Source organism: Onychostruthus taczanowskii, unplaced genomic scaffold (genome assembly GCF_017590055.1).
Source record: "Onychostruthus taczanowskii isolate IOZ18803 unplaced genomic scaffold, ASM1759005v1 scaffold84, whole genome shotgun sequence".
Taxonomy (NCBI): Eukaryota; Metazoa; Chordata; class Aves; order Passeriformes; family Passeridae; genus Onychostruthus; species Onychostruthus taczanowskii.
Genome location: NW_024506332.1, coordinates 1,476,763 through 1,504,751, shown reverse-complemented (window position 1 = coordinate 1,504,751; position 27,989 = coordinate 1,476,763). Strand labels below are relative to the sequence as shown.

The following is a 27,989-nucleotide window of genomic DNA, read 5'->3' as shown; positions in this document are numbered from 1 at the left end:
ACCAACGGGAAGAGCTGTGGGAGTCCCCTCCAGGTGGCTCCCGATGGCGCCTTCATCCTCCAGGATGTTTCCATGCAGAATCCTCGTTGTTCCTGTGGCCACCCCAGTGCAAAGAATCCTGAAATTCACCTTTCCCAAAGCTTTTCTCTGACTCTTTTCCCCTCCCCGGCACCGCTGGCACCTCCAGACCCCCATTCCAGGCCCATTCCAGGGAGTTTTCCCAGGAGCCGCTCTGGAAAACCAACCCAGAAAAGACCAAAAAAAAAAAAAAAAAAAAACCCAAAAAAACGGGAAAAATTAAAAGTAGGAAGAAAACCACCAAAGTTTCCCAGCTTGGTGAAGGCTCCTCCTGCCTCTCCGGAGCTCGGCATTCCTGGGATTTGGGAGCGTTCCAGTCTCCGGCGCAAGCGCGGCAGCGGTGGGCACTGGTGGCACTGGTGGCACTGGTGGCACTGGTCCGAGCGTCCCCGTCCCACCGGCTGCTCCTTCCCGCCCCTCTATAGCCCCAGCGCCGGGATCAGGATGGGAATGAGGAGCAGGATCCGGCTCTCCCGCTGCCGGCTGCTTCCCGCCTTGGGATCCATGAAAGTCTTCTGGTCCGGCATCACATCCGTGGTCAGCTGGGCCTGGCGAGGAGGGATGGGAGTTTTAGGGAAAAGCATCCCAAAGTTGGGAAACACTCCAGGGTGTCATTCCCAAGATGTTTGCTTTGGGAGAGAATTCCCAGCCCCGGGATCCCCCAAGTACCTGGGAGTAGCACAAGCTCTGCTCCTTGGATTTGTTGGGCTTCAGGCCTTGTTCCTGGCAGGAGAAATTGGGAATGGTTAGGGGAGGAATGTGCCCCTGGAGCTGGTTTGGGGTCCTGAATTTCCCTGTGGGAATCAGCTCGGAGCGGGTGATGGAGTACAGGGAAATTTGGGAACGGCTCATCCCATCTCCACAGAGGCTTCAATGGATCCTGCCTCACTGCCACTGTGATCCTGCCAGGAATCCTGCCTGGAATCCTGGGACACCCCACCAGTCCCCATCCCACTCCTCTGCATTCTTGGAATAGCCCCAGCCATTCTGCAGTCCCATTTCCCTGCATTCCTAGAATATCCCCAGCCATTCCCCAATCCCATTCCCCAATCCCATTCCCCAATCCCATTTCCCTGCATTCCTGGAACATCCCCAGCCACTCCCCAGTCCCATTTCCCTCCCACTCCTTTTCCACCCATGGAGAAAAACATGGACGGGCTTCAGGCCTTGTTCCTGGCAGGAGAAATTGGGAATGGTTAGGGGAGGAATGTGCCCCTGGAGCTGGTTTGGGGTCCTGAATTTCCCTGTGGGAATCAGCTCGGAGCGGGTGATGGAGTACAGGGAAATTTGGGAACGGCTCATCCCATCTCCACAGAGGCTTCAATGGATCCTGCCTCACTGCCACTGTGATCCTGCCAGGAATCCTGCCTGGAATCCTGGGACACCCCACCAGTCCCCATCCCACTCCTCTGCATTCTTGGAATAGCCCCAGCCATTCTGCAGTCCCATTCCCCAATCCCATTTCCCTGCATTCCTGGGACATCCCCAATCCCATTCCCCAATTCCATTTCCCTGCATTCCTGGGACATCCCCAATCCCATTTCCCTACATTCCTGGAATATCCCCAGCCACTCCCCAGTCCCATTTCCCTCCCACTCCTTTTCCACCCATGGAGAAAAACATGGACGCCCAAGCCCAGCGCCCAGCAAGACATCACGGATTTTCCACATTTCCCAAAAATGGAAATTCAGCGCCCAGCAAGACATCACGGATTTTCCACATTTCCCAAAAAACCATGGAATTGCAGCTCCCAAACGAGGAGAAGTCAGGCTCAGGGAGTCACCTTGGCAGGTGAGAGGGAAGACAGGCAGGGAATTCCATTTCCCTCCCCATTCCAGACCCCAAACAGTGCCCGGATCCTTCCAGCCCCAGGATGAGTCCGAGCAGGACATTTTCCCATCCCACGGGATGCGGCCGATGTCCCACACCCCCACCAGTGCTCCCAGTTTGCGGCAGGGACTGGGCCACACCTGGAGGGAGGTGCAGGTGCTGATGACGCTCGCGTCGTAGGCGGTGTTGCTGTCGTTGACGTCGTCCGGCAGCGCCGGGCTCTTCTCCACCTTCGGCAGCACCGTCACGGCGGGATTGGGATTTTTGGGAGCCAGGTTCACGTCGGTGCCGTTCCCAAAAGCTTGGATGGCGTTTCCTGGCAGCAGGAGAGATTTAGGAAGGATGGGAATGATAAAACAAGGTCAAAGGGGCGGGGTGGGGAAGCGCCTTACGGAGACAGGGATTTTCCGTGAAATCCCGCAGGAATTTCTCGCACTCCTCCTCCATATTCCCGCTGCCTTTGCAGGAGCACCAGGGTGAGATGGTGATGCTGGTGGTGCTGGCATCCACATAGTTGGGGGTGATGTCAAAGCCTGGCAAGGAGGAGAGAACGGGGATGAAATCCCAGCGGGAAAAGCCATTCCTGATCCCGACTCCCGGCACTCACCGATGAGCCCTGCGTAGGAGCCCAAGCACGCCTGGAAGTTGTCCCCAGGACAGCTGGTCAGGGACTGGAATGTGGCCTGGCAGTTGGTGTGGAAATCAGCCAGACGGGATCTGGAGAGGAGGAAAAGTGGGAAAACAACAGGATTTCAGTGCCAGTTCCATCCCAGAGTGACTCCACGGCCAGCAGGAATTTTTTAGACAGAATAAAAGTGCCCCATTCCCAACATCCCCACACAGGCTGTGAAATTCCAGGGCAATTCAGGTTCTCCAGCTGTGTTATCCAAGTGCTCCCAAAAGGAGACAGGATCCTGGGAATGGCCGTGCTCATCCACACCTCAGATCTCAACGAACAGTAAAAACACAAGAGGAATGTCCTTGGGAAGGGATGGAATTGGGGTGGGTTTGAGGGGCTGCTCCATGATGGGGATGGGAGGATGGAGAACGAGGAAGAGCTTAGGATGAAGCAGGAATTCCAGGGAAACCCAGGATTCTGCAGTTCTGCCATGGTGCATGAGGCAAGGAGGAAGCTTTCTCCTCCTTCTTCCTGGAAATAAAACTCCCGCACCAGGAGCGTTGTTTCCATGTTTATTTTCCTTCCTTGTGACTCAGCCCATGGAAAACTCCCCACAGAGCAGAGAGGCTCCATCCCACTCCCATCCCTGGGGCAGATCCTCAGCTCCTGGAAGGGAATTTTCCTTGCACAAAGCCCAGAAAAACTTTTCCAGCATTTTTATTTCTGGGGGATGCTCCACCCTCCCTGCAGCCAAACCTCAGCTCCAGGGTGGGAATGGCAGAAATCCAAAAACCTGCTCCTTCCCCAGCTTCTCCGCGGGAGAGGAATAAAACTTTCCGACAGCATTTCCCTCTCTTCCCAAATCCGAGGCGAAGGGACGTCAATTCCCTGCAGGAAGCGTGGTGAGTTCAGCGCGGAGCGCCAGGAAAATTTGTCACCGCTGCTCCCCGGGGCTCCGCTCCCGGCCCGGAGCATCCTCTGAGGCAAATGTTATTCCTTTCATAATCCATGAGGATGCAGCTGGGAAATCCTTCAGGAATATCCAAGGCAGATGTCACTCTTCCCGTTGGACGCGGCGACTTTGGAAGCCGCTGGATGGGATTCGCTGCCAGGAATAAAAGCTCGGCCTGGGCCCGGCGGGTTTTGGCTTTCAAGGGCTCCAAAGGAATGAAAAAAAAGGGAAAGGAGAAGGAGCCAAGTCCATCTTAGCGGGAACAAGGAGGAATTGGTGCCAAATCGCTGCTGGCAGCTGGAGGAGGCAGGTGGGGATGGCCTGGAAAAGTTGGGAAGAGCTGGGCTGGCTCTGGGTAAGGGATGGAGGAGGATTTTCCTAAGAGTTGCCCTCACCCCCCCCCCCCCAAAAAAAAAAAAAAACCAAACCAAAGGAGTGGAAGAAATGGGATTTAAAAAATTAACCCCCCCCCCCCCCCCAAAAAAAAAAAACAAAACAAAACCAAAGGAGTGGAAGAAAAGGGATTTTAAAAAATAGTTCTGGCTGTACACTCAGATCTGCCATCCCAAACCCCCTCCAAGGGCTGGATTCCCATTTAGGGGTTTCCAAACTGCCCCTCTTGGATTCCTGCAGGAAAAGTCCCAGGAAGACCCCCCAGGATCCCGGGGTTGAAGAGGCCCTGCTCCCAAATCCAGGCACTTCACAAGGACCTCGATCCCTGGATCCTCTTAAATATCCTGGATTTAAGGGACTTTTTAATTCCATGCCTCTATTCCCAGTGCATAAATCCCAAATTTGCACCTGTACATTTATCCCATGTGCTTAAATCCCAAATTTAAGGGACTTTGTGCATTCCTAGACAAACACCTGGTGCCGATATCCCAAATTTAGGGGACATCTTGTACCTGTAAATTTATCCCAGGTGCATAAATCCCAAATTTAGGGGATTTTTATTCCTGTCCTCCCACCCCCAGCACATATATCCCAAATTTCGGGGACTTCAAGGATCCCTACAGGGCCCACCTGCCTCCAGCTCCTCTCCCATTCCCTGTTTTTCTGCAGGAATTCAGCACCACCAAAACCCCACTGGCTCTGACATGAAAATATACCAAACACAGAGGTTTTGGGATGGGTTTGGGGGGTTTTTTTGTGATTTTTTTTAACCGCTTAATTGAGTGTTAATTACTCCCATCCCCCGAGCCACGGTGATAACTCAGCACACATCCAATCCAACAGCATCCTGCTCCTGAATATTTAATGGAAAAGACACTGGGATTCCTCCAGAGGTGGAATTTTTTTTTTTTTTTTTCACGGGCAATTTATGGGGACTGAGGGAATTTTTAAAGAAAATCCACTCCCCCTCTCCTGCCCAGCTGGGGATGTTCAGGAAGCTGCGACAACACGGAAAAAACTCGGCGAGACACGAAAATCCCGCTGGGCATCGCCCTCCCAACATTCCCGTCCTGCTGGAGAGGGATTCTTTTGAAGTTGGGAGATGCTGAGATTAAAAAAAATTCCCCTCAAATGCTCACAGGTAAATTCAAAGCGTCCCAGGGAGGGGGAGCAGCTGAAGGGAAGAGGGAAGCTGGAATAAAAGTCGGTTTTTGTGGATGACCCGCTGCCAAATCGAGCGAGGAGTTCACAGGGGAGGGAAAAAAGATCAATGGATGGATTTGTTTTATCCGGGAGAAGTTGTCTGGGGAGAGGAGTCACCTGTTCTGGGCTGAGCTGCGGGAGGCTGGAGGGAAAAAGGGAATTTTTGGTCGTCCTTCTGAGGCTCTCGGCCTCAATTCCAGAGGAATTTCCTCATGGAAACGGGGTCAGGCTTGGGAAGGGGCTGCCTGTGGAGGGTTTGGAGTCACCATCGCTGGAGATGTCCAGGGAACGCCTGGAGACGCCCAAAGAATCCTTGGAGATGTTCAGGGAAGCCTTGGAAGTATCCAAGGAATCCTGGAGGTGTCCAAGGATGACCTGGAAGTGCCCAAGGAACCCCTTGAGGCGTCCAGGGATGGCTTGAAGGTGCCAAAGGAACCCTTGGAGGTGCCCAAAGAACCCCTGGAGATGTTTAGGGAACCCTTGGAGGTATCCAAGGAACCCCTGGAGATGTTCAGGGAACCCCTGGAGTAGCCCAAGGATCCCCTGGAGGTGACACTCAGGGCTCTGGGCTGGGGACAAGGTGAGGACCAAAGGTTGGACTCTGATCCTGGAGGACCTTTCCATCCTCTGGAATTCCTTGCTCAGGGCTATGGACACAGCAGGAAAAAGTCAAACCCACAACAAACCAAGGGAGAAGCTCCCAAAGCAGAGGAAACCCAGAGAGAGGGAAAATAATTAGGGCAGAACCTCAAAGTCGGCAGTTACTAATTAACAATTTCGTTCTCCACACGCATTTCAGGCCACCACGTTTTGATCCAGCGCTGAGATCAGTGACTCAAAGGCCTTTTTTGGGTGGATTTTTTTTATCCTCGAGCCCTGCGGCTCCCCGGGAAGGGGAGGACGGAGCCGGCACCGTTTGATTTTAATTGCGGGCCCGTTCTGTCCCATTGAGCCGCTAACTGAGCCCAACAGGAGATTGTGTTTACACAAGCAAAGCCCGGCTCAAGACAGACTCGCTGTCACATTAAGTCAATACTTGGGAAGCCTCTCGAGTTAATTATTCAGCGAGAATTGACTGATTCTCGTGGTAAGAGGCCGGCGAGCCCGCAGGGAGCCGAGCCCTCCCCCAGCCTCCTCCTCATGTGAGGAACCCCCCCCGGGTGCTGCCCCTCCGCTTCAAAATCCACCAGATTTGGAGATTTTCACTGATTTTCCCAGATTTCTCCAAGTTCTCCCAGCTCCCATTAAATCCAGCAGAAATCTTTCCCTGTTCCTTCTTCTTTCCCTGCTCTTTCCTCCCCTGCTCCTTCTTTTCTTTTTCCCCAGCCACCTCCTCATGTGAGGGACCCCCCGGTGCTGCCCCTTGGCTTTCCAAATCCACCAGATCTGGGGATTTTCACAGATTCTCCAATCCTAAATCGGGTTTGGAGACACCTCCACACTCTGTCCCCTTCGAACCTGAGCTCTCCCAGCTCCCATTAAATCCTGGAGCAATTTTTCTCTGCTCCTTCTTCCTCCCCTGCTCCTTCTTTTCTTCTTCCCCAGGTGCCTCCACAAGTGAGGGACCCCCCCGTGCTGCCCCTCCAAATCCACCAAATTTTGGGGATTTTCACAGATTTCCCACTCCCAAACCGGGCTGGGAGGCTCCTCCACTCCCCTCCAACCCCAAGCTCTCCCAGCTTCCATTAAATCCTGGAGCAATTTTATCTTGCTCCTTCTTTTCTGCTTCCCCAGCCACCTCCACAAGAGAGGGACACCCCAGTGTTGCCCCTTGACTTTCCAAATCCACCAGATTTGGGGATTTTCACAGATTTCCTACTCCCAAACTGGGTTTGGAGTCTTCTCCACATCCAGTCCCTCTGAATCCGAGCTCTCCCAGTTTCCGATAAATCCAGGAGAAATTTTTCTCTGCTCCTTCTTCTTTCCCTGCTCCTTCTTTTCTTCTTCCCTGGCTGTCTGCACACATGGGGGACCCCCCAGTGCTGCCCCTCCACTTCAAAATCCACCAGATTTGGGGAATTTCCCAGATTTCCTAATCCCAAACCAGGTTTGGAGACTTCTCCACTCCCCTCCGAACCCGAGCTCTCCCAGCTCCCATTAAACCCAGGAGCAATTTTTCCCCGCTCCTTCTTCTTCCCAGACAGGCTCTCATTACAGGGAGTAATGAGAAGTTGAGCTGCTGTTTATCAAGGAAACATCCATTACGGGGGGCGTTGTGTCTGCGCCAAACAAAGGCCGTGCCGCGGGGCCGCGCCGCTCCCCGAGCCGCGCTCCGTTCCCATCTTTGGTGTTCCATCAATCCCCAGCCAGCCTGGATCCCCTCCCTCCTTCCCGAGCCAAAGCTCCAGCCCAAACCTGGCCAAAATCCTTGATGAACAAATATCCTGGGAGGGGGAGCATCCCTGACCCCCCCCGGATTTAAACACAGCAAAAATTGGGATAAAAATCCAGGAGATGATCCAACATTCCCACCTTGGCCAAAATCCTTGACACAGAAATATCCTGGGAGAGGGAGCATCCCTGACCTCCCCTGGATTTAAACACATCAAAAATTGGGATAAAAATCCAGGAAATGAGTCAACATCCCCACTTTGGATGCTCCAACCCCAGCCAAAATCCTTGACACACAAGTATTCTGTAAAGGGAAGCATCTCTCACCCCCCTCAGCTTTAAACACAACAAAAATTGGGATAAAAATCAGGAAAATGATCCAATATCCACTTGGATGCTGAGGAGCTCCAGCCCAACCCCAGTCAAAATTCTTGACACACAAACATCCTGTAAGAGGGAGCATCCCTGACCTCCCCTGGATTTAAACACAGCAAAAATTGGGATAAAAATCCAGGAAATGACTCAACATCGCCACTTTGGATGCTCCAACCCCGGCCAAAATCCTTGACAAACAAACATCATGTAAGAGGGAGCATCCCTGACCTCCCCTGGATTTAAACACAGCAAAAATTGGGATAAAAATCCAGGAAATGACTCAACATCCCCACTTTGGATGCTCCAACCCCAACCAAAATCCTTGACAAACAAACATCCTGTAAGAGGGAGCATCTCTGACCTCCTCTGGATTTAAACACACTAAAAAGTGGGGTTAAAAAGTCCTGGAAATGATGCAACATCCCCACTTTGGCCAAAATCCTTGACACACAAACATCCTGTAAGAGGGAGCATCCCTGACCTCTAGATTTAAACACACCAAAAAGTGGGGTTTAAAAATCCTGGAAATGATGCAACATCCCCACTTTGGCCAAAATCCTTGACACACAAATATCCTGGGAGAGGGAGCATCCCTGACCTCCCCTGGATTTAAACACAGCAAAAAATTGGGATAAAAATCCAGGAAATTATTCAACATCCCCACTTTGAATGCTCCAACCCCAACCAGAATCCTTGACACACAAACATCATGTAAGAGGGAGCATCCCTGACCCCCTCAGCTTTAAACACACTAAAAACTGGGAAAAAAATCTGGGAAATGACCCAACATCCCCACCTTGGATGCTGAGGAGCTCCAGCCCAAATACTGGGATAAAAATCTGGGAAATGACCCAACATCCCCACTTTGGATGCTGAGCTCCAGGCCAAACCTGGCCAAAATCCTTGACAAACAAACCTCATGTGAGAGGGAGCATCCCTCACCCCCTGGGTTTAACTACACCAAAAACTGGGATAAAAATGCAGGAAATGACCCAACATCCCCACTTTGGATGCTGAGGAGCTCCAGCCAGTGGAGGTTGGGAATTTCTCCGGCACCGGCACCACTGGAGCGTGTAAGAGCAGATTATTTGTGCTCGCGACTTGCTGATGCAAGATGAAAAATCCAGCGAGCTGCAGCTGCTGAAATCAGCTCTTTTCTCCCCTTCCCTTCCCTTTCCCCTTCGCTGAGGTTTGTGCTTCGCCAAAGGTTTTTGTATTCCGGGAGCTAAAACCTGTCCCTTGCAATCAGCCACAAAAGATACAGGACTTTGTCAGGCTACTGAGAGTGGGGGAAAGATGGGGAAATTATGGGGAAAAGATGGGGGAAAGATGGGGGGAAAGATGGGGGGAAAGATGGGGGGAAAGGTTCCTGAGCTGCACAAATCATGGCTCAGTTGCTCCCAGAGTCCTGGGGCAGCTCCCGTGGGATTTGTGGCCGGGTCAAGGCCGTTGGAATGGATTTATATGGAGGAAACAAATTAGGATTTCAGCCCGGGATAAGCCAGATCCTGCACTCCAAAGATCCTGTCCCCTTACCGGGATCTGAGTCCTTGAGGGGACACAAGGAGGGACATCCCGGACCCTCTGTGCCTTCAGGACAGCAGGGAAGGGTTAAACCCCTCCTGCATCCAGAACATTCCACATGCAGAGCCATTCCCGGCAGGACGGAGCTTCCTTGTGACCTTTGTGACCGAGGGGACAGGGCTGGTGTCCAACCCCAGCAGCCCCAGGCAGCTGGAAAGCAGCACGGAGAGCCAGGAAAAGCTCTGGAAGGGCTGTTTTCCATGCTGGAATATTCATTTACACTCTCCTCCAATTCTTCTGCTTCTTTTTAGGGGTGAAAATCTTGTCCTACAGGAGCAGCAGCCCCTGGATCGACCTCCATGCAGGAAAAATCCCTCTGGAAAATCCTATCCTGCCAGAGAGGGTTTTCCCTCATTAGGCTTTGAGCCAGGAGGGTTAATTAATTACCCTGGCAGGTTAATTACTCTGGCAGGAGAATTATCTCATGTCCTGTCACCTCCAGCTCTGGAAGCACTCGGGATCTGCTCTGGCTCCACAGCCCTCGCCAGGCCCCTGTCAGATCGGGATGAGCATCGGGCTGGGATGTTGGATTGAGAAACTCCTGGAATGGGAAATCCCATGGCACTGCCTTGTCCTCCAGGATCAGGAGTGTGGGATGGATAAACCCATGGATAATGGGAAATCCCATGGCCCTGCCTTGTTCCCCAGGATGAGGGGACACAGGGGTTTTGTGTCCCAAAATTTTAGTTGGAGATGCCAGAGGGGAGCGGATGGGATGGGATGGGATGGGATGGGATGGGATGGGATGGGATGGGATGGGATGTTCTCCTGAAAACCCATATCCAAGGAGTGCATCCATGCCCCATCCCAAGGAGAAAATCCCTGAGGTTCCAGCAAAACCAACACAAATAAATCCCAGATTTGGGCATTTTCCAGAGCAAGAGCCCCCATCCCATCTCTCCCATGCTTCTCCCAAAAAACCACATTTCCACCTTGGAGCAAACAAACCCTCCCAACAGCTGCCACCCCTTTCCCCTTTCCCTCCTTGTGTGGGATTTCATTCCATGCAGGAATTAAAGCTCGTGGCCTCTGCAGCCCCCCCGGCTCTTCCAGCCCCGTTATCCCTCTCGGAGCGCGGATCTGTCGGCAGCATCCGCCTCGGAGCACGCTGATGGAGAGGAGCTGCCATTCCCGGGTATCTTTTATTCATGGCCACCGGCTCCTTGGATTACTTTTTGATAAAAAGCCACATTCCCACATTTCAAACATCTCCGCTCGCAGCCCGAGGAAGACCCGGAGCTCGTATTTATTTCCCCGCCGAGAGCCGGGAAACTCCATCACCTCGATGGGGAGAAGATCCTGCTCCTGACGGGAGTCGGGGCTGTCAGGAAGCGGATCCGGGTCCCGAGGGGGACAGGAGGGGTTGTGCCCCGTGACAAACGGGTTTCAGAAGGAGCAGGAGCCTCGGCTGGCAAGGGGGAGCAGCGGGAATTCAGCAGCCGGGGAAGGTTTGGAGGGATGCAGTTCCGTCCCTGTTTCTTGGGATCTGTCCCCTGGATGTCCCCAGGGCATTGTCCCAGTGCTGCTTCCGCAGCCAAACACGGGGAAAAACAGAGCCTGGGGGGTGACACACATACTGGGAGTGACACTGATGCCAGGGGAGGTGGCACCAGTATTGGGGGGTGACACTGATGCCACCACATTCCCACATTTCAAACATCTCCGCTCGCAGCCCGAGGAAGACCCGGAGCTCGTATTTATTTCCCCGCCGAGAGCCGGGAAACTCCATCACCTCGATGGGGAGAAGATCCTGCTCCTGACGGGAGTCGGGGCTGTCAGGAAGCGGATCCGGGTCCCGAGGGGGACAGGAGGGGTTGTGCCCCGTGACAAACGGGTTTCAGAAGGAGCAGGAGCCTCGGCTGGCAAGGGGGAGCAGCGGGAATTCAGCAGCCGGGGAAGGTTTGGAGGGATGCAGTTCCGTCCCTGTTTCTTGGGATCTGTCCCCTGGATGTCCCCAGGGCATTGTCCCAGTGCTGCTTGCCCAGCCAAACACGGGGAAAAACAGAGCCTGGGGGGTGACACACATACTGGGGGTGACACTGATGCCGGGAGGTTGACACTGATGCTGAAAGGGTGACACCAATGCTAGGGCAGTGACATTGATATTGGGGGTGGTACTGATGCCAGGACCTTGCCAGGAGAAGCTCCCAGAGTGCCCAGGTGGCACCAGTGCCAGGGGGGTGACACTGATTTTAGGAGGTAGCACCGATACAGGGGGGTGGCACTGATCCTGAGGCAGGTGACACTAAGGCTGGGGGTGTGGCACCAGTGCCAGGGGGTGACACCAATGCCAGGAGGGTGACACAAACACCTGACCCATGGACCGTGGGAGAAGCCACCGAATGCCTGGGTGACACCAATGCCAGGAGGATGACACTGATGGCTGGGTACCTGAGGCAGGTGACACTAAGGCTGGGGGTGTGGCACCAGTGCCAGGGGGTGACACCAATGCCAGGAGGGTGACACAAACACCTGACCCATGGACCGTGGGAGAAACCACCGAATGCCTGGGTGACACCAATGCCAGAAGGATGACACCAATGCCAGGAGGGTGACACTGATGGTTGAGTGGTGACACCAGTGCCAGGAGGGTGACACTGATGGCTGGGTGGTGATACCAATGCCAGGAGGGTGACACCAGTGCCAGGAGGGTGACGCTGATGACACTAAGGCTGGGGGTGTGGCACCAGTGCCAGGGGGTGACACCAATGCCAGGAGGGTGACACAAACACCTGACCCATGGACCGTGGGAGAAACCACCGAATGCCTGGGTGACACCAATGCCAGAAGGATGACACCAATGCCAGGAGGGTGACACTGATGGTTGAGTGGTGACACCAGTGCCAGGAGGGTGACACTGACGGCTGGGTAGTGACACCAATGCCAGAGAGGTGACACTGATGGCTGGGGGCTGACACTGATGGCCAGGAGGTGACACCAATGCCAGAGAGGTGACACTGATGGCCAGGAGGTGACACCAATGCCAAGAAGGTGACACTGATGGCCAGGAGGTGACACCAATGCCAGAGAGGTGACACTGATGGCCGGGAGTTGACACTGATGACCAGGAAGGTGACACCAGTACTAGGGAGGTGACACTGATGGCCAGGGCAATGACACCAATGCCAGGAGGGTAACACTGATGACTGGACGGTGACACCAATGCCAGGGAGGTGACACAACACCTGACCCACGCCACAAGAACCCCCCGGCGTGCCCTTTACCTGCACAGGTGATCCGCCCGGCAGGCGCCGCGCAGGTCCAGGCAGTTGGGCTTGTCCTTGTCCTCGTAGGAGCAGGAGGGGACGATGGTCTGGCGGCGGCGCTCGGCGCACGCCGTGTCCTTGCAGGAGCAGAAGAGCAGGCGGAAGGTGAACTCGCCGGGCACGCGGTCGAAGAACTGGCGCAGGGCCTTGTGGCACTTGCGGCGGCTGCAGGGCTCGGTGGCCGACAGCTCCCGGCTGCAGGTGGAGATGTAGCCCGAGCGCAGGCGCTTGCAGTTGTCGTTGAGGTTGCAGGCCTTGGCCGCGTCCAGGCAGTGGTTGCTCTTGGAGGTGGTGGCCGGGTCCATTCCTGCCCAGGGGAAAAGATATTTGGGGTCAGGAAGGTGGGGAGGGAGGGATGGATGGATGGATGGATGGATGGATGGATGGATGGATGGATGGATGGATGGAGAGGTGGTTGTCAAGTTGGGGAGGTGGCCTCAAAGGTGGGAGATGGTTTGGAGTGTGGGAAAATGGGATTGAGATGGGGGAATTGCTCTTGACCCCGGGAGATGCCCCCAAAGGTGGGGAGATGCCCTCAAAAACACTCTTGAGCTGGGATTGGGAGACGCCCTCAAAAGTGGGGAGATGCCCTCAAAAACACCCTTAACCTGGGACTGGGAGACGCCCTCAAGGCTGGGGAGATGCCATCAAAGGTGGGATGGGAAGAAGCCCTGAAACCTGTGAATGAGCCCTCAAACCTGGGATAAGAAACACCCTTGACCCTGGGATGAGGAGAATTCCTTGAAACTGGGAGATGTCCTCAAACATGGGATGGGGAAATGCCCTTGCCCTGGAATGGGGAGGAACCTTCAAAGCTGGAGAGATGTCCTCAAACCTGGAGCAGGGAAAAGCCCTCAAACCCAGGATAGGGAAATGCCCCCGACCTGGGGAAGATGACAGCTGTCATGCCACCCCTGTGGCATCAGTGTCACCTCCCAGCATCCCCAGCACAGCCCATCCCATCCCTGGGTTGACCCCACCCCATTCCAGGCACAATCTGTAGGATCAACACCCCCCCAAACCTCCGGGCAGAATCCAGGCCGTGAAACTGCAATATTTCTTTCCTTTTGTCAATTCTTCAAAGAATAATTATTAATTATTAATTAATTAATTAATATTCAGCTCCAAAAGTGGAATAATCAACCCAACTCCACTGTGACCATCCCTGGGTTGACCCCACCCCATTCCAGGCACAATCTGTAGGATCAACACCCCCCCAAACCTCCGGGCAGAATCCAGGCCGTGAAACTGCAATATTTCTTTCCTTTTGTCAATTCTTCAAAGAATAATTATTAATTATTAATTAATTAATTAATATTCAGCTCCAAAAGTGGAATAATCAACCCAACTCCACTGAGGGGCTCCCACAGCCCCTCCTGGGGCTCCCCAAAAGTGGGACAGCTCCAGATAGGGATGAAAGGGACAAAAGGATCAATCCCACATCCATCCCAGGAATCCCATCCTGGGAATCCCATCCTGGGTCCATCCTGGGAATGCCACCCTGAATCCATCCTGGGAATCCCATCCTGGGAATCCCATCCTGGTAATCCCATCCCACATCCATCCCAGGAATCCCATCCCATGTCCATCCCAGGAATCCCATCCTGGGAATCCCATCCTGGGTCCATCCTGGGAATGCCCCCCTGAATCCATCCTGGGAATCCCATCCCACATCCATCCCAGGAATCCCATCCCGTGTCCATCCTGCGAATCCCATCCCATGTCCATCCTGTGTCCATCCTGGGAATCCCATCCTGCATCCATCCTGCGAATCCCATCCTGCATCCATCCCAGGAATCCCATGCCATGTCCATCCTGGGAATCCCATCTTGCGAATCCCATCCCACATCCATCCTGGGAATCCCATCCCATGTCCATCCCTGGAATCCCCTCCCTCAGAAGAGGACGGACGAGGCCAAGCCCCAGCCTGGGAACAAACATAGCATTTTCCTTTTTTTTTTTTTTTTTTTTTGCTGGGAATGACGGATCACCCTCCGTGGCTCAGGTGCTGCTTCTGAAGGCTCCTCATCCCTCATTCCCTCCCCTCCACATACCGGCCAAATCCATGGATTCTCCTCCACTGGCCCCTAGCTTCTGCTGCAAGGGAAGGCTCCTAATTGGCCTAATTGGAGGACGCTGATAATTAGAAAATGGCAGATCCCAGGTGATCCTCAGCTCCCGGCTCCCTCTGCATCCCTGAATGGTTGGGGGGGGTCTTTTGTCCCATTGTCCCCAAGCTGAGAGCCACCAGCACGGTCCTGCTGGGGATCCCGAGGATTCAGGGATCCCGAGGGATTCAGGGATCCCAATTAAACGGCAAAGCCCCTTCCTGGTGCCATCCTGACCTCCTGCTGCTCTTGGAGGACATTTGGAGCTTTTTGGGGCTCGGTGCCACCCCGTGCTGTGACAGCCAAGAGCTTCTGCTGTCCCCTTCACCCAGGACCAGCCCGACCAGGCTGTACTGCCAGGAAATCCCAAATCCAGGGAGGAAAAGGTGTTTGGGAAGAGCCCTGGATGTGCCAAAGGTGCCATTCCAGAGCTGGACACCCCTGGAGAGGTTTGAGGCTTCACCTCCGCCCTGGCAGCCAAACCCCAAATCCGGGCTGGGGCAGGGATGGATGGTTTGGGTTTTCTCCAGAGGATGGACACAGCTCAAGGGGGAAAAGGGATTGGAGAGGTGGGGAAAAGGAGGATTTAGGTGGGAAAAAGGGGATTGGAGAGGTGGGGAAAAGGAGGATTTAGGTGGGAAAAAGGGGATTGGAGAGGTGGGGAAAAGGAGGATTTAGGTGGGAAAAAGGGGATTGGAGAGGTGGGGAAAAGGAGGATTTAGGTGGGAAAAAGGGGATTGGAGAGGTGGGGAAAAGGAGAATTTAGGTGGGAAAAGGGGGATTGGAGAGGTTGGGGAAAAGGAGAATTTAGGTGGAAAAGGGGGCACTGGAGAGGTGGGGAAAAGGAGGATTTAGGTGGAAAAGGGGGCATTGGAGAGGTGGGGAAAAGGAGAATTTAGGTGGGAAAAAGGGAATTCAAGAGGTGAGGAAAAGGGGATTGAAGAGATGAGGAAAAGGAGGATTTAAGACATGGGGGCACCGGGGTCTCTTTACTCCCCCTGGTTTTGGGGGATGCATTTAGCCCTCCCTGCACCCCAGATCACCCCAGCCCCGAGCCCTGGAAGGGGTGAGCAGCAGATTTCCGGCACAAAGCGGGGCTTTTGGGATCCGTGGGAAGCGGCAGCCGATTGTCTCCTCGGGAGCATCGCTCCTGCCCTGCCCGAGACCTGCGGGGACCCGGCTGCATCTTAATGGAGCCGCGGCTTTGGAAGCGCCGCGCTCCTGGGGAGCTCATTAATAAAGCACGAGCATGAAAATTTCATGAGCAGAGGCGGAAACGGGGGCCGAGGAGCTGGGCACGGGGGCTGGAGCCACCAGCTGTCCCCTCTGCGTGTCCCCACGGCCGCTGGGGACAGGGGAGGAAGAGGAGGAAGGGGGATGAAGAGGAGGGGGATGGGGGGTTCGGTGCCCGCAGGGAGAATTCCCAGCTGGAGCCTCTCCCTTCTGCCACGGGCTGTGGTTTGCTGGGGATCCAGCAGGGATGAGCATCCCGGCTTCTCTGCCCAGCGCGGGGGTCCCGCGGGCCGCGGGTTACACAGCCCCGGCTCCCCAGCCATCCCTCCGCTCCCAATTATCCCTCCGGGCAATTAACAGCTCCTTCTCCAGGAGCTGCTCCTGCTCCAGGAACAGCTCCAAGAACGCGTTCGCTTCAGCGCTCGCCATCAGGCCGGGGCCGATGTCCCCGGGGAGGGGACAGGGAGGGGGTGGCAGCAGCAGCGAGGCCACCCCGGTGCTCACAGCATCTCCCCGGCTGCACCAGGAGCCCCTTCCCCCCTTCCCCCATCCCCAAAATCTCCCGCCCCGCTCTCCTGGATAAATCAGTGTCTAATCCCCGCTCCAGACTCGCAGCTTTCCAGATTTCCCGGCAGCTCCAGACGTTTTCCTGACGCCAATGTAATCCCAAAAAGGCGGCCGGGAGGCGGGAGGGGGTGGCAGCGTCACCCCAGAAACCCGCGCCGAGCTCCCGGGGAAAATTCACCTGGAAAAGCCTGGAAAATTCACCCCGGGGGCTGCAGGCGGCGGGGGACAGCGGTGACAGCGGCGGTGTCACCAACCCGCTGTCCCCAGGTGAGCTGGGCACGGCCCTGGGGGTGTCCCCGAGGCGTGGGGACAGTGGGACCCCCCAAAATCCCGCAGCGTGGGGGGGTTGGGGAGGGTTCAGGAGAGGAAGAGCGAGGAGAAGCCGGGGGGGGGCTGGAGAGTGAGGGGTGGCACGGGGAGGTTGTCATGGAAATGGGCGGGAAAACCGAAATTCCCCAGGATGGAGGCAGAGCTTGGGCACCCCGCGGGAGGACACTGGGATGTTCTGAGGGACACTGGGATGCTCCAGGGGGTTCCAAGAGACACTGGGATGCCCCAAGGGACACTGGGATGTTCTAAGGGACACTGGGATGCTCCAAGGGACACTGGGATGCTCCAAAGGGACACTGGGGTGCTCCAAGGGCTCCCAAAGGTCTCAGTGGTGCTCCCAGGGACACAGGAATGTTCTAAGGGATACAGGGATGCTCCAAAGGTTTCCAAGGGGTGCTCCAAGGGATGCAAGAATGCTCCAAAGGGCTTCCAAGGGACCCAGAGATGTTCCAAGGGGCTCAAGGATGTTCTAAAGGATACAGGGATGTTCTAAGGGATACAAGGATGCTCCAAAGTGTGCCAAGGGATGCTCCAAAAAGCTCAGGAATGTTCTGAGGGGCTCAGGAATGCTCCAAAGTGACGTGGGGATGTTCCAAGGGATGCAGGGATGTTCCAATGGGTTCCAAGGGGCTCAGGGGTGCTCCAAGGGACACTGGGATGCTCCAAAGAGACCCAGGGATGATCCAAGGGATCCTCCAAAGGATCCCAAAGGGCTCAGGGATGCTCCAAGGGACACAGGGATATTCCAAGGGGTTCCAGGGGACACAGGGATGCTCCAAGGGACACAGGAATCTTCCGAGGGACACAGGGATGCTCCAAAGGGGTTCCAAGGGATACAGGGATGCTCCAAGGGATGCAAGGATGCTCCAAGGGCTCAGGGATGCTCCAAGGGACACAGGGATATTCCAAGGGGTTCTGGGGGACACAGGGATGCTCCAAAGGGACCCAGGGATGCTCCAAGGGTCTCAGCATCCCTCTCCCAGCAGCTTCCCAGAGCTCAGCTCGAGGCTGCTGCCCCGGGGAGGGGACAGCAAACGGGGCCCCCCTCAGCTCCACCCCATCCCGAGGGTCCCAAACCCTCCAGAACACCCAGAATTCCACGGGGAATTCCATGGGAAGGGCTGCACCCCGCTGGAGCCAGCGCTGGGTTTGTGCCTCCCCAGTGCTGGGGACAACACAAATTCAGGGAATCCCGGGAATTCCAGGTTTCCCAGCGATTTTATATAAACCCAAACCCCTAAATCCCAGAAACAGAAAGAATCCACCCCAAAAACGCATCAAACCCCCAAAATGATGCGCAGGACCCCAAATTTGGGGGGAACAGAAGGGGAGAAGAGGCTGGAGGAGCAAAGGACGAGGCCCAGGGGAGGGAGGTGGAGGGATGGAGCCTTTCCCTGGCTGGGAGCAGCTCTGTGTTCACAGGCAGGAGATAAAACACGGCGCTTTTATTACCTGAGAAAATTGAAGCGAGTCTGAATATATCAGAGAGACGAGAGGTGACCGGCTCGTACGGGGAGGCTTCATAAAATTCCTCTCCTTCGGTGGGAGGAAAGGCAGGGAAAAAAGGGAGAAAAAAGGAAATTAAAGCCCGTGGTGAATAATCTCAGCCAGTTCCAGGAACAGGAACCCCCCCCTGGTTCAGGGAGGGAAAAGCAAAAAGATTTCCAGGCACTGGAATTAAAGGAAAGGGGGATGTGGGAGAAGTTCAGGGAATTTTGGCTGTGGTGCGTCCTGCGGCCAGCCAGGTTTGGTGGTGGCCAATCCCAAAGGATTCCAGGAGCTGAGAGGATTGGGATATTCCAGGGGGAGGGGCACTGAGTTCAAGGCTGGAAGTTTTGGGGTCCACACTCAACTCTGGATTCTTTTATTGCTACAAAACCCCCCAAAAATACCTAAAAAGACCTTAAAAAAACCAAAAAACCTGTTCTCAGCTCTGGGTTCTCTTATTGTGATAAAATCCCCTAAAAATGGAATTCGGGAATCTCTTGGAAACCCCTGTGTGGAAATCCAGGCAGGGAGCAAAGCAGAAGGGAAATTCCGAGGAATTTCCTGGGAAATTTGGGAAGGAAATCCCAAAATTTGGGAGGGAAAGACCCCGCTGGGATGTCCCTATCCAGGGCTGCTCTCAGGGTGATGGGATTTGGGGACAATGCCCCGAGGGTGGCTCTTGATCCTCACCAGGAATGGGAATGGAATCCAAATCCTGCTCCTCAGCTACATTCCCAGGAAATCTGGGAGGGGGGGACAATGCCCCGAGGGTGGCTCTTGATCCTCACCAGGAATAGGAACAGGATCCAAACCCCACTCCAGGCCATCCCCTAGAAATTTGGGAGGAAAATTTGGGAGGGAACTGGGATGTCCCTACTCCCTGCAGATTCCCAGTGATGTCACCTCTGCTCTTGTGGTGATGGAATTTGGGGACAACGCCCCGAGGGCGGCTCCTGATCCTCACTGGGAGTGGGAACAGGATCCAAATCCTATTCCTCAGTGACATTCCCAGGAAATTTGGGAGGAAAAGACCCTGCTGGGATGCCCCTGTTCCCTGCAGGTTCCCAGTGCTGCTCTTGTGTGATGGAATTTGGGGACAACAGAACACCCCGAGGGCGGCTGCTGATCCTCACTGTGAATGGGAACATGATCCAAACCCCGCTCCAGGCCATTCCCAGGAAATTTGGGAGGAAAAGACCCTGCTGGGATGCCCCTGTTCCCTGCAGGTTCCCAGTGCTGCTCTTGTGTGATGGAATTTGGGGACAACGCCCCGAGGGCGGCTCCTGATCCTCACCGGGAATGGGAACACGATCCAAACCCCTCTCCAGACCATTCCCCCTCTCCTCTCCGTCTTTCCCGCTTGAACAAAGTGCGTTTAGGCGGCCCCGTGACCTCCATCGCAGCCATAAATAATTAAACACCCGCTTGACTCCTGCCGCTCGCCAGGGAAATTACCGAGCATTAACGGGGCGCTGGACCTGCCTGGAGCCACAATTAACCCCCAGGAAGGAGGCTGGAGCCTCCCTAATAGCAGGGAGAGCTCGGGTGGGAGGAGGGGAACCCCGAAATCTCCGCTAAAAGGCACAAATTTGTGTTCCTCGCTGCTTGGCGCGCGGTAAAGGATCGCCACAAAGCTTCCGCCTCTCCTTAAAGCTCGGCTTAATCACGGCTCTTCCCTCCTCCAGGTGCAATTCCCATTCCCTCATTCATTCCCGAAAAACCTTGGAAAACTGGCTCAATGAGGGCAGCTAATGAGCGGGAGAAAACAATTAGGGCGTAATTCCTGCTCTGAGCCGGGGTTTGGGGCTCTGCTTCCTGCACTGACCCAGATTTGGAGGGAATTTCACCCAGGGGGGCCCTGGGCTCAGGTACGGCTCCCTCACATCCTCTGGAAGAGTTTTCCCACCCTCTGGAAGAGTTTTTCCAGTTTTCCCACACTCTGGAAGAGTTTTCCTTGGGTACAGCTCCTCCATCCTCAGCTCCAGCTCTCCCACCCTCGGGCACACCTTCCCCACAGAATTCCAGAATTCCCGGCCTGCTTTGGGCTGGAAAGGGCCTTAAAAATCTCATCCCAACCTTCCTGCCACGGGCAGGGAGCTCTTCCACCAGCCCAGGTGATTTTGGCACAAACGCAGGTGGATTTGGGGGCTCAGGGCTGAGCCTCAGGTGCCCATCTGGATTTTCTGGGGTTTTAATCTGAATTTCCTGAGGTGCCCATTCTTCTATCCTGGGGTGTTTATCTGCCCTACCTGAGCTGCTCACCTGGGGTTTAATCTGAATTCCTTGGGATTTTCACCTGATTTTCTGGGGTGCCCATTTTTCCTCCCTGGGCTCCACATCTGCCCTATCTGGGGTGCTCACCTGGGGTTTTAATCTGAATTCTCTGGGGTGCCTATCTGCATCTCCTGGGGTTTTCATTTAATTTTCCTGGGGTTTTCATCTGAATTTCTTGGGGTTTTCATTTAATTTTGTGGGGTTTTTATCTGAATTCCCTGGCCTGCCCACCTGGCCAACCACCCCTCATGCCATTTCCCCCCAGTTCACCCAAACCCCCTCAAACCTCCCCAACCTCCAGCAACGCCCTCCCCACCCCCACCACGCCCAGGGTGCTCCTTTGGGGTCTCCCCATCACCCCACGCTCATCCATTGGGGTGTCTCTTCCCCATCACCCCCAGGATGATCCTTTGGGATCTCCCCATCACCTCCAGGGTGCTCCTTTGGGACCTCCCCCTCCCCATTCCCATCACCCCAAGACGCTCCTATGGGATTTTCCCATCCCCATTGTTGATCCCACCCCCAGGTGATCCATTAGCATCTCCCCATCACCCCAGGGTGATCCTTTAGTGTCTCTCCATCCCCATCACCCCAGGAAACTCCATTTGGGACCCCTCTCCCCATCCCCATCACTTCCAGGGCACTCCTTTAGGGTCTCCCCATCTCCATCCCCATCACCCTGGGGTGATCCATTGGGGTCTTCCCACCACCCCAGGGTGCTCCTTTGGGGTCTCCCCCTCCCCATCACCCCCGGGGTGATCAGTTGGGGTCTCCCCATCACCCCGGGGAACTCCATTTGAGATCCCTCTCCCCATCCCCACCACTCCAGGGTACTCCTTTGGGGTCTCCTCATCACCCCAGGGCACTCCTTTAGGGTCTCCCCATCACCCCAGAGCACTCTTTAGGGTCTCCCCACCACCCCAGAGCACTCCTTTGGGGTCTCCCCATCACCCCAGGGAACTCCATTTGAGATCCCTCTCCCCATCCCCACCACTCCAGGGCACTCCTTTGGGGTCTCCCCACCACTCCAGGGCACTCCTTTGGGGTCTCCCCATCACCCCAGGCTCATCCATTGGGGTGTCTCATCCCCTTCACCTCCAGGGTGCTCCTTTGGGACCTCCCCCTCCCCATTCCCATCACCCCAAGACGCTCCTATGGGATTTTCCCATCCCCATTGTTGATCCCACCCCCAGGTGATCCATTAGCATCTCCCCATCACCCCAGGGTGATCCTTTAGTGTCTCTCCATCCCCATCACCCCAGGAAACTCCATTTGGGACCCCTCTCCCCATCCCCATCACTTCCAGGGCACTCCTTTAGGGTCTCCCCATCTCCATCCCCATCACCCTGGGGTGATCCATTGGGGTCTTCCCACCACCCCAGGGTGCTCCTTTGGGGTCTCCCCCTCCCCATCACCCCCAGGGTGATCAGTTGGGGTCTCCCCATCGCCCCAGGGAACTCCATTTGAGATCCCTCTCCCCATCCCCACCACTCCAGGGCACTCCTTTGGGGTCTCCCCATCACCCCAGGGCACTCCTTTGGGGTCTCCCCACCACTCCAGGGCACTCCTTTAGGGTCTCCCCACCACCCCAGAGCACTCCTTTAGGGTCTCCCCATCACCCCAGAGCACTCTTTAGGGTCTCCCCACCACCCCACTCTGATCCATTAGCATCTCCCCATCCCCCCCACCCCAAACCCCTCCTTTAGGATCTCCCCCACCCCAAAACGCTCCTTTACGACCCCCCCACCACCACCACCACCACCATACCTTCAGCCAGCCCCAGGTGGATGCTCCAGTAGATCTGAAGGCACTGCAGCTCCTTCTTCATGCCCCTCTTGCAGCGGCACTGCTGCAGGGGGCTCTCCTGCAGCACCTCCAGGGCCAGCTGGCACTCGCGGTTGGCCAGCATGGTGTTCCTGTCGCGGCCGGCCAGGCACTGCCGCAGGGTGCGGTAGCGGGAGCTGCAGCCCGGCTCGCCCGCGCACAGCTCGTTGGCTCGCACGCAGTCCACCGGGGCTCGCCAGCCCGGCGGGGACAGCGCCGGCGGCGAGGGGGGCCCGGCCAGCGAGCGCAGCACCTCATCTGGGCCGGGCGGCGGCGGGCGAGGGAGAGGAGGGCACAGGTTAGGGAGGAAGGTGAGCGCCCGCCCGAAGGAGCGCCGCGGATAGGGTAGGGGGGATGCCCCGCGAGGGAAAATGGGCAGGGAATTCAGATTAAAGCCCCCAGGGAATCCAGATTAAAACCCCTAGGGAATTCAGATTAAACCCCCCAGGGAATCTAGATTAAAACCCCCAGGGAATCCAGATTAAAACCCCCAGGGAATTCGGATTGAAACCCCAGGGAATTCAGATTGAAACCCCAGGTGAGAGCCCCAGATAGGATAGGTAGGGACCCGGGGAGGAAAAACGGGCAGGAAATTCAGATTGAAAGCCCCAGGGAATTCAGGTGAAAACCTCCAGGGAATTCATATTAAAACCCCCAGGGAATTCAGATTAAAACCCCAGGTGAGCAGCTCAGGTAGGGCAGATGTGGACCCCAGGAAAGAAGAATGAGCACCCAGGAAATTCAGGTGAAAATCCCAGTAAAATCAGGTTAAAACCCTCAGGAAATTCAGGTAAAAACCCTTAGGTGAGCACCCCAGACAGGGCTGATGGGGACCCCCGGGGAGCAAAAATGGGAAGGAAATTCAGATAGAAACCCCCAGGGAATTCAGATTAAAACCCCAAGGCATTCAGATTAAAACCCCAAGGCATTCAGATTAAAACCCCAAGGCATTCAGATTAAAACCCCAAGGCATTCAGATTAAAACCCCAAGGCATTCAGATTAAAACCCCAAGGCATTCAGATTAAAACCCCAAGGCATTCAGATTAAAACCCCAAGGCATTCAGATTAAAACCCCAAGGCATTCAGATTAAAACCCCAAGGCATTCAGATTAAAACCCCAAGGCATTCAGATTAAAACCCCAAGGCATTCAGATTAAAACCCCAAGGAATTCAGATTAAAACCCCAAGGAAATCAGATTAAAACCCTCAGGAAATTCAGGTTAAAACCCCCAGGTGAGCACCACAGACAGGGCAGATGGGGACCCCAGGGAGGAAAAATGGGCAGGAAATTCAGGTTAAAACCCAGAGAATTCAGATAGAAACCCCCTGGGAATTCAGATTAAAACCCCCAGGAATTTCAGGTGAAAATCCCAGGAAATTCAGGTGAAAACCTTAGATGAAAATGCCAGGAAATTCAGATTAAAACCCCAGAAAATCCAGATGGGCACCCGAGGCTCAGCCCTGAGCCCCCAAATCCACCTGCGTTTGTGCCAAAATCACCTTGGCTGGTGGAAGAGCTCCCTGCACGTGGCAGGAGGATTGGGATGAGATTTTTAAGGCCCTTTCCAGCCCAGAGCAGGCCGGGAATTCTGGAATTCTGTGGGGAAGGTGTGCCCGAGGGTGGGAGAGCTGGAGCTGAGGATGGAGGAGTTGTGCCTGTGCCTGGAGCCAGCTGAGATTATTCACCACGGGCTTTAATTTGATTTTTTTTTTTTCTGCCTTTTTTCTCCCATCGAAGGAGAGGAATTTTCCCAAGGGTGGCAGTATCAGCCCAGCCTGGGAATCATGGAATTGTCTGGGCTGGAATGGGTTTTTAAGAACTGAAAGAGGGGAAATTGAGGAGGAAAGGGGGGAAAGGAAAGGGGGGAAAGGAAAGGGGGAAAAGGAAAGGGGGGAAAGGAAAAGGGGGAAAAGGAAAGGGGGAAAAGGAAAGGAATTCTTCTCTGGGAGGGGCTGGGATGGAATTCCCAGAGGAGCTGTGGCTGCCTCGTCCCTGGACGTGCTCAAGGCCACCTTGGAGAAACCTGGGATGGTGGAAGGTGTCCTTGCCCATGGCAGGGGCTGGAATGAGATCCCACCATCCTGGAATGGCTTGGATGGGAAGAGTTAGATCCAGCCTGGAGCGGCAGATTCCCCTCGGGAAGGCCAGGCCAGGCCAGGCCTGGCAGGATTGTATTCCACACGGGAGGCAGGCGGGATCCGTGAGGGACTGGAGGAGAAACGGGCGCCCCAAATGCTGATCCCGGGGCTGGGAATGCCAGAGCCTCGCCACACCATGGGTGATCCCTTGGGATGATGCCGTGGAACTCTGCGCCTTCACACGCCAGGAAATCCCATCCTGAGGCATCCAAAAAATCGGAAACTGGGAAAAACTGATCCTGCTGCAGCCATGGTCACAGGGAAACTGCTCCAGGGCATTTGAGACATTCCAGAGCTCCACCGGGCATGGAGAGCTGTTGCAGAATTCCATGGAGACTGAGAGCCATTCCAGAGCTCCACTGGGTGTGGAGAGCTGTTCCAGAGCTCCACCAGGCATGGAGACTATTCCAGAATTCCATGGACATGGAGAACCATTCCAGAGCTCCACGGGGTGTGGAAAGCCATCCCACAGCTCCACCAGATCTGGAGATTCAGCCCTCAGCTGCACCGGGTGTGGAGAGCCATTCCAGAATTCCATGGACATGGAGAGCCTTCCCACAGCTCTGCTGCACATGCAGAGCCATCCCAGAGCTCCACCAGGCATGGAGAGCTATTCCACAGATCCACTGGACATGGAAAGCCATTCCTGAGCTCTGTTGGGCTTGGAGAACCATTCCAGAGCTCCACTGGTTGTGAAAAGCCATTCCAGAGCTCCACTGGGTGTGAAAAGCCATTCCAGTGCTCCACTGGACATGGAGAACCGTTCCAGAGCTCCACTGGGTGTGAAAAGCCACTCCAGAGCTCCACTGGACATGGAGAACCGTTCCAGAGCTCCACTGGGTGTGAAAAGCCGTTCCAGAGCTCCACCACATTCCAACCTGTCCCAGCTCAGCTCCAGCTCCAGCCCTGCTTGCCCCAGCTCCAACTCACACTTCTCCAGAAGCCTCGTCCCAAAAATCCCCTCCTCTGGCCACATTCCTGTCCCCATGGGCAGGGCAGGATCACTTCCTTGCCCTGGCACCAAAGGACCACCTGGAACATCCTTGGGTGCCCTCTGGGTGGGTCAGCTTGGGAATCCCAGAAGACATCCCCTCTCTGGGAGCAGCAGGGATGAGCTGTGTGGGCGAGCTGGCCCCGATCCTCCTGCCTTTTGCCATTTTCCCACCTTTCTCCCACGGTTTTGCAGGGAACGGGGTCCTGAGAGCCCCTCGGTGGCACCGGCAGCATGCGGCACCGCCGGAGCCGGGAGTGCCGGCGGATCCTGGAGCGGGAAGGGCGGGCACAGCCCTTTGTCGTGCTGCCCCAGATCCCGCAGGATTGGGGCTTTTTCCAGCCTGGGCGCTTTCCCTGGAGCCCCCCGCTCCTCCCGGCTCCTCATTCCCACCGAGGAGTTTGGGTGGAGGGGGAAACTGAGGAGGGGGATTTTCTACCCCCCAGAAAAGGGCAGAGCCGCCCTCCCGGAACTCCGCGGCTGAAACATCTGCAGAGAATTCCCGGCTAATCCTCGGCAGGCTCTGGGGTACCGGAGCACAGCGAGGATTTGCACAAGGCGCTGGCCTCTTTTCCTGCCGTTCCCACGGCTTCTCCCGGCTCCAGCAGCCTCTTCCCGAGCTCTAATCCACGTTCTCCTGCTCTGCTTCTGCCGGAGACCTTCGGACAGCCGGCAGCTTTAGAGGGAAATGTTTCTCCTGGCGAGGATCACTCCGGAACACGCAGCTTCCCAGCCAGGACCAAAGGGATTTTCTGGCTTCCCGGGAATGATCCCGGCTGGGAAGAGCTGGATGTTCCTGCTCCAGGATCCTCAGCGTGAGGCCACGCCATGGTCACCCCATCCCTGAATCTGGGGGTGCAGGGTCCCTGCTCGGGGTTCCAGCTCCTCAGCCTCGCCCTGCACCCACAGAACCTTGGGGACAGCCAGGGATGGGGGCAGGGTCCTGCTTCGATGCCAACCCCGCTGTGAGGGCAGGTGGGGCCTGCTTTGGATGCCTGATGTGGGGCACCCCTGTCCCCCTGGAGGTCCCTGTGCCCCAAATCTCTCCCCGAGCCATCCAGCTGTGCCCGGACACACATCCAGATGTCCAGCTGTGCCCCCAGCCAGGCTGGAGCACCCTTCCCCCCCACACACGGGGGTGTCCCCACTGGTGTCCCCACCCCGCCCCTTTCTCTCTGTCTGAGGGCGTCACCCGAGCCCCCCGCCCTGGCACCCCCCGACCCCTCCGGGCGGGGGCTCCCCCAGCCCAGGACTCGGTCCCCACCTGCTCAGGCCTCTGTCCCCCCCTCCCCAAAGGCTTGGGGGGCACCCGCCCCCCCGGGCACCCCGTGCCTCGCTGGGGTGGCGCTGGGAGCAGGGCAGAGCCCGTGCCCCCCGTTCCAGCCGGGAGCAGAGCGCTCCCCGGGGACCCCGAGCCCCCGCGGAACGAGGCTGTGCCAACCTTCAAGTCTCCCTCAGCAGCCTCCTGTCCCTGTCCCTTATCCCTGTCCCCTGTCCCCCAGCCCAGGCCGGCTCCTCAAAGTTCTCCGGGCGCTGCAGCGAGCCGGGATCGCATCCCAGGCAGCCGCGGGCTGCGGGAGCCGGGAACGGCCCCGGGAGCGCGGCACGCCCGAGCGGCGGAGGGCGAGCCCCGAGCATCGCCCGTTCCCTTTCCCTCTCACCCCAAAGCCAGCGCGGGCTGCGGCTGCTCCCCTTTCCAGCGGCTGCTGCCAGGGGAGGCTGCGCTGGGAACGGGAGCGTTCTCCCGGCACAAAGCTCCGAGCCGCCCGCGGCTCCGGCGCGATCCGGGCGCGGGGACGGCGATTCCCCACGCAGGAACCCGAGCCACGAGCTCAACTTTCCCCGCCGAGTGTCCACGCCGCGTTCCCAAGCTCTGGAATGGCGCGGGGGGAGGATGGAGGGCGGCAGGGGACACGGGTGGGAAGGGGAGAAGGGGGAGATGTCCCCCGAAACGCAAATCCGCGCTGGTTTGGCCAAGGGGAGCGGGCATGGGGGACGGGCAGGGCTCGGCTGCTGGGTGATCCTGCTCGCTCCGGCCCCGAGGGGGCGGCTGGGCTTGTGTCCCCCGTGTCCCCCTCCCCGTTTCAAGTTGACGGGGAATAGGAAATGAAGTTAAACCCCTCGCCGTGCCCCTCTCCTGCCGCAGCGCCCGTGCCAGCTCGGAGGGGCTCGCTCGCTGCCTCAGCCCCCGCAGCCCCTCGCCCAGGGGGAACGCGCCACCTCGGCCAGGCGACAGCCGCCACCCCGCCCCCGGCACCCCCGCCGGGGCCACTCACCTACGAAGAGGACGATGCAGAAGGCGTTTGCCAAGATCATGGTAGGAAATCCACGCGCTCCTCCACGTGTGCAAAAAAATGATGTTAAAAATCAGGCAAAAAAAAAAAAAAAAAAGGGGGGGGGAGG

At 56.2% G+C, this 27,989-nt stretch overlaps 1 protein-coding gene across 1 annotated transcript; it reads right to left on the bottom strand.

Moving 5' to 3' along the window:
• Window positions 1–27,989, bottom strand: GFRA2 (GDNF family receptor alpha 2). Its single transcript, XM_041424853.1, has 9 exons — window positions 27,863–27,989; window positions 22,399–22,713; window positions 18,322–18,405; window positions 12,590–12,938; window positions 2,516–2,625; window positions 2,301–2,441; window positions 2,049–2,224; window positions 748–801; window positions 1–626 (listed from the first exon to the last, which is right to left on the bottom strand). Exons 1-9 carry the CDS (start codon window positions 27,900–27,902, stop codon window positions 498–500), a joined length of 1,398 nt encoding a protein of 465 aa, XP_041280787.1. The 5' UTR covers window positions 27,903–27,989; the 3' UTR covers window positions 1–497.

Excerpts from the sequence above, each read along its gene's own strand:
- GFRA2 (XM_041424853.1), bottom strand. The coding sequence starts at position 27,902 with ATGATCTTGGCAAACGCCTTCTGCATCGTCCTCTTCGTAG. Across the intron at positions 2,442-2,515 it reads CTCCTACGCAGGGCTCATCG|GCTTTGACATCACCCCCAAC; the intron begins GTGAGTGCCGGG and ends CCTCCTTGCCAG. Across the intron at positions 627-747 it reads AGAGCTTGTGCTACTCCCAG|GCCCAGCTGACCACGGATGT; the intron begins GTACTTGGGGGA and ends CCTCCTCGCCAG.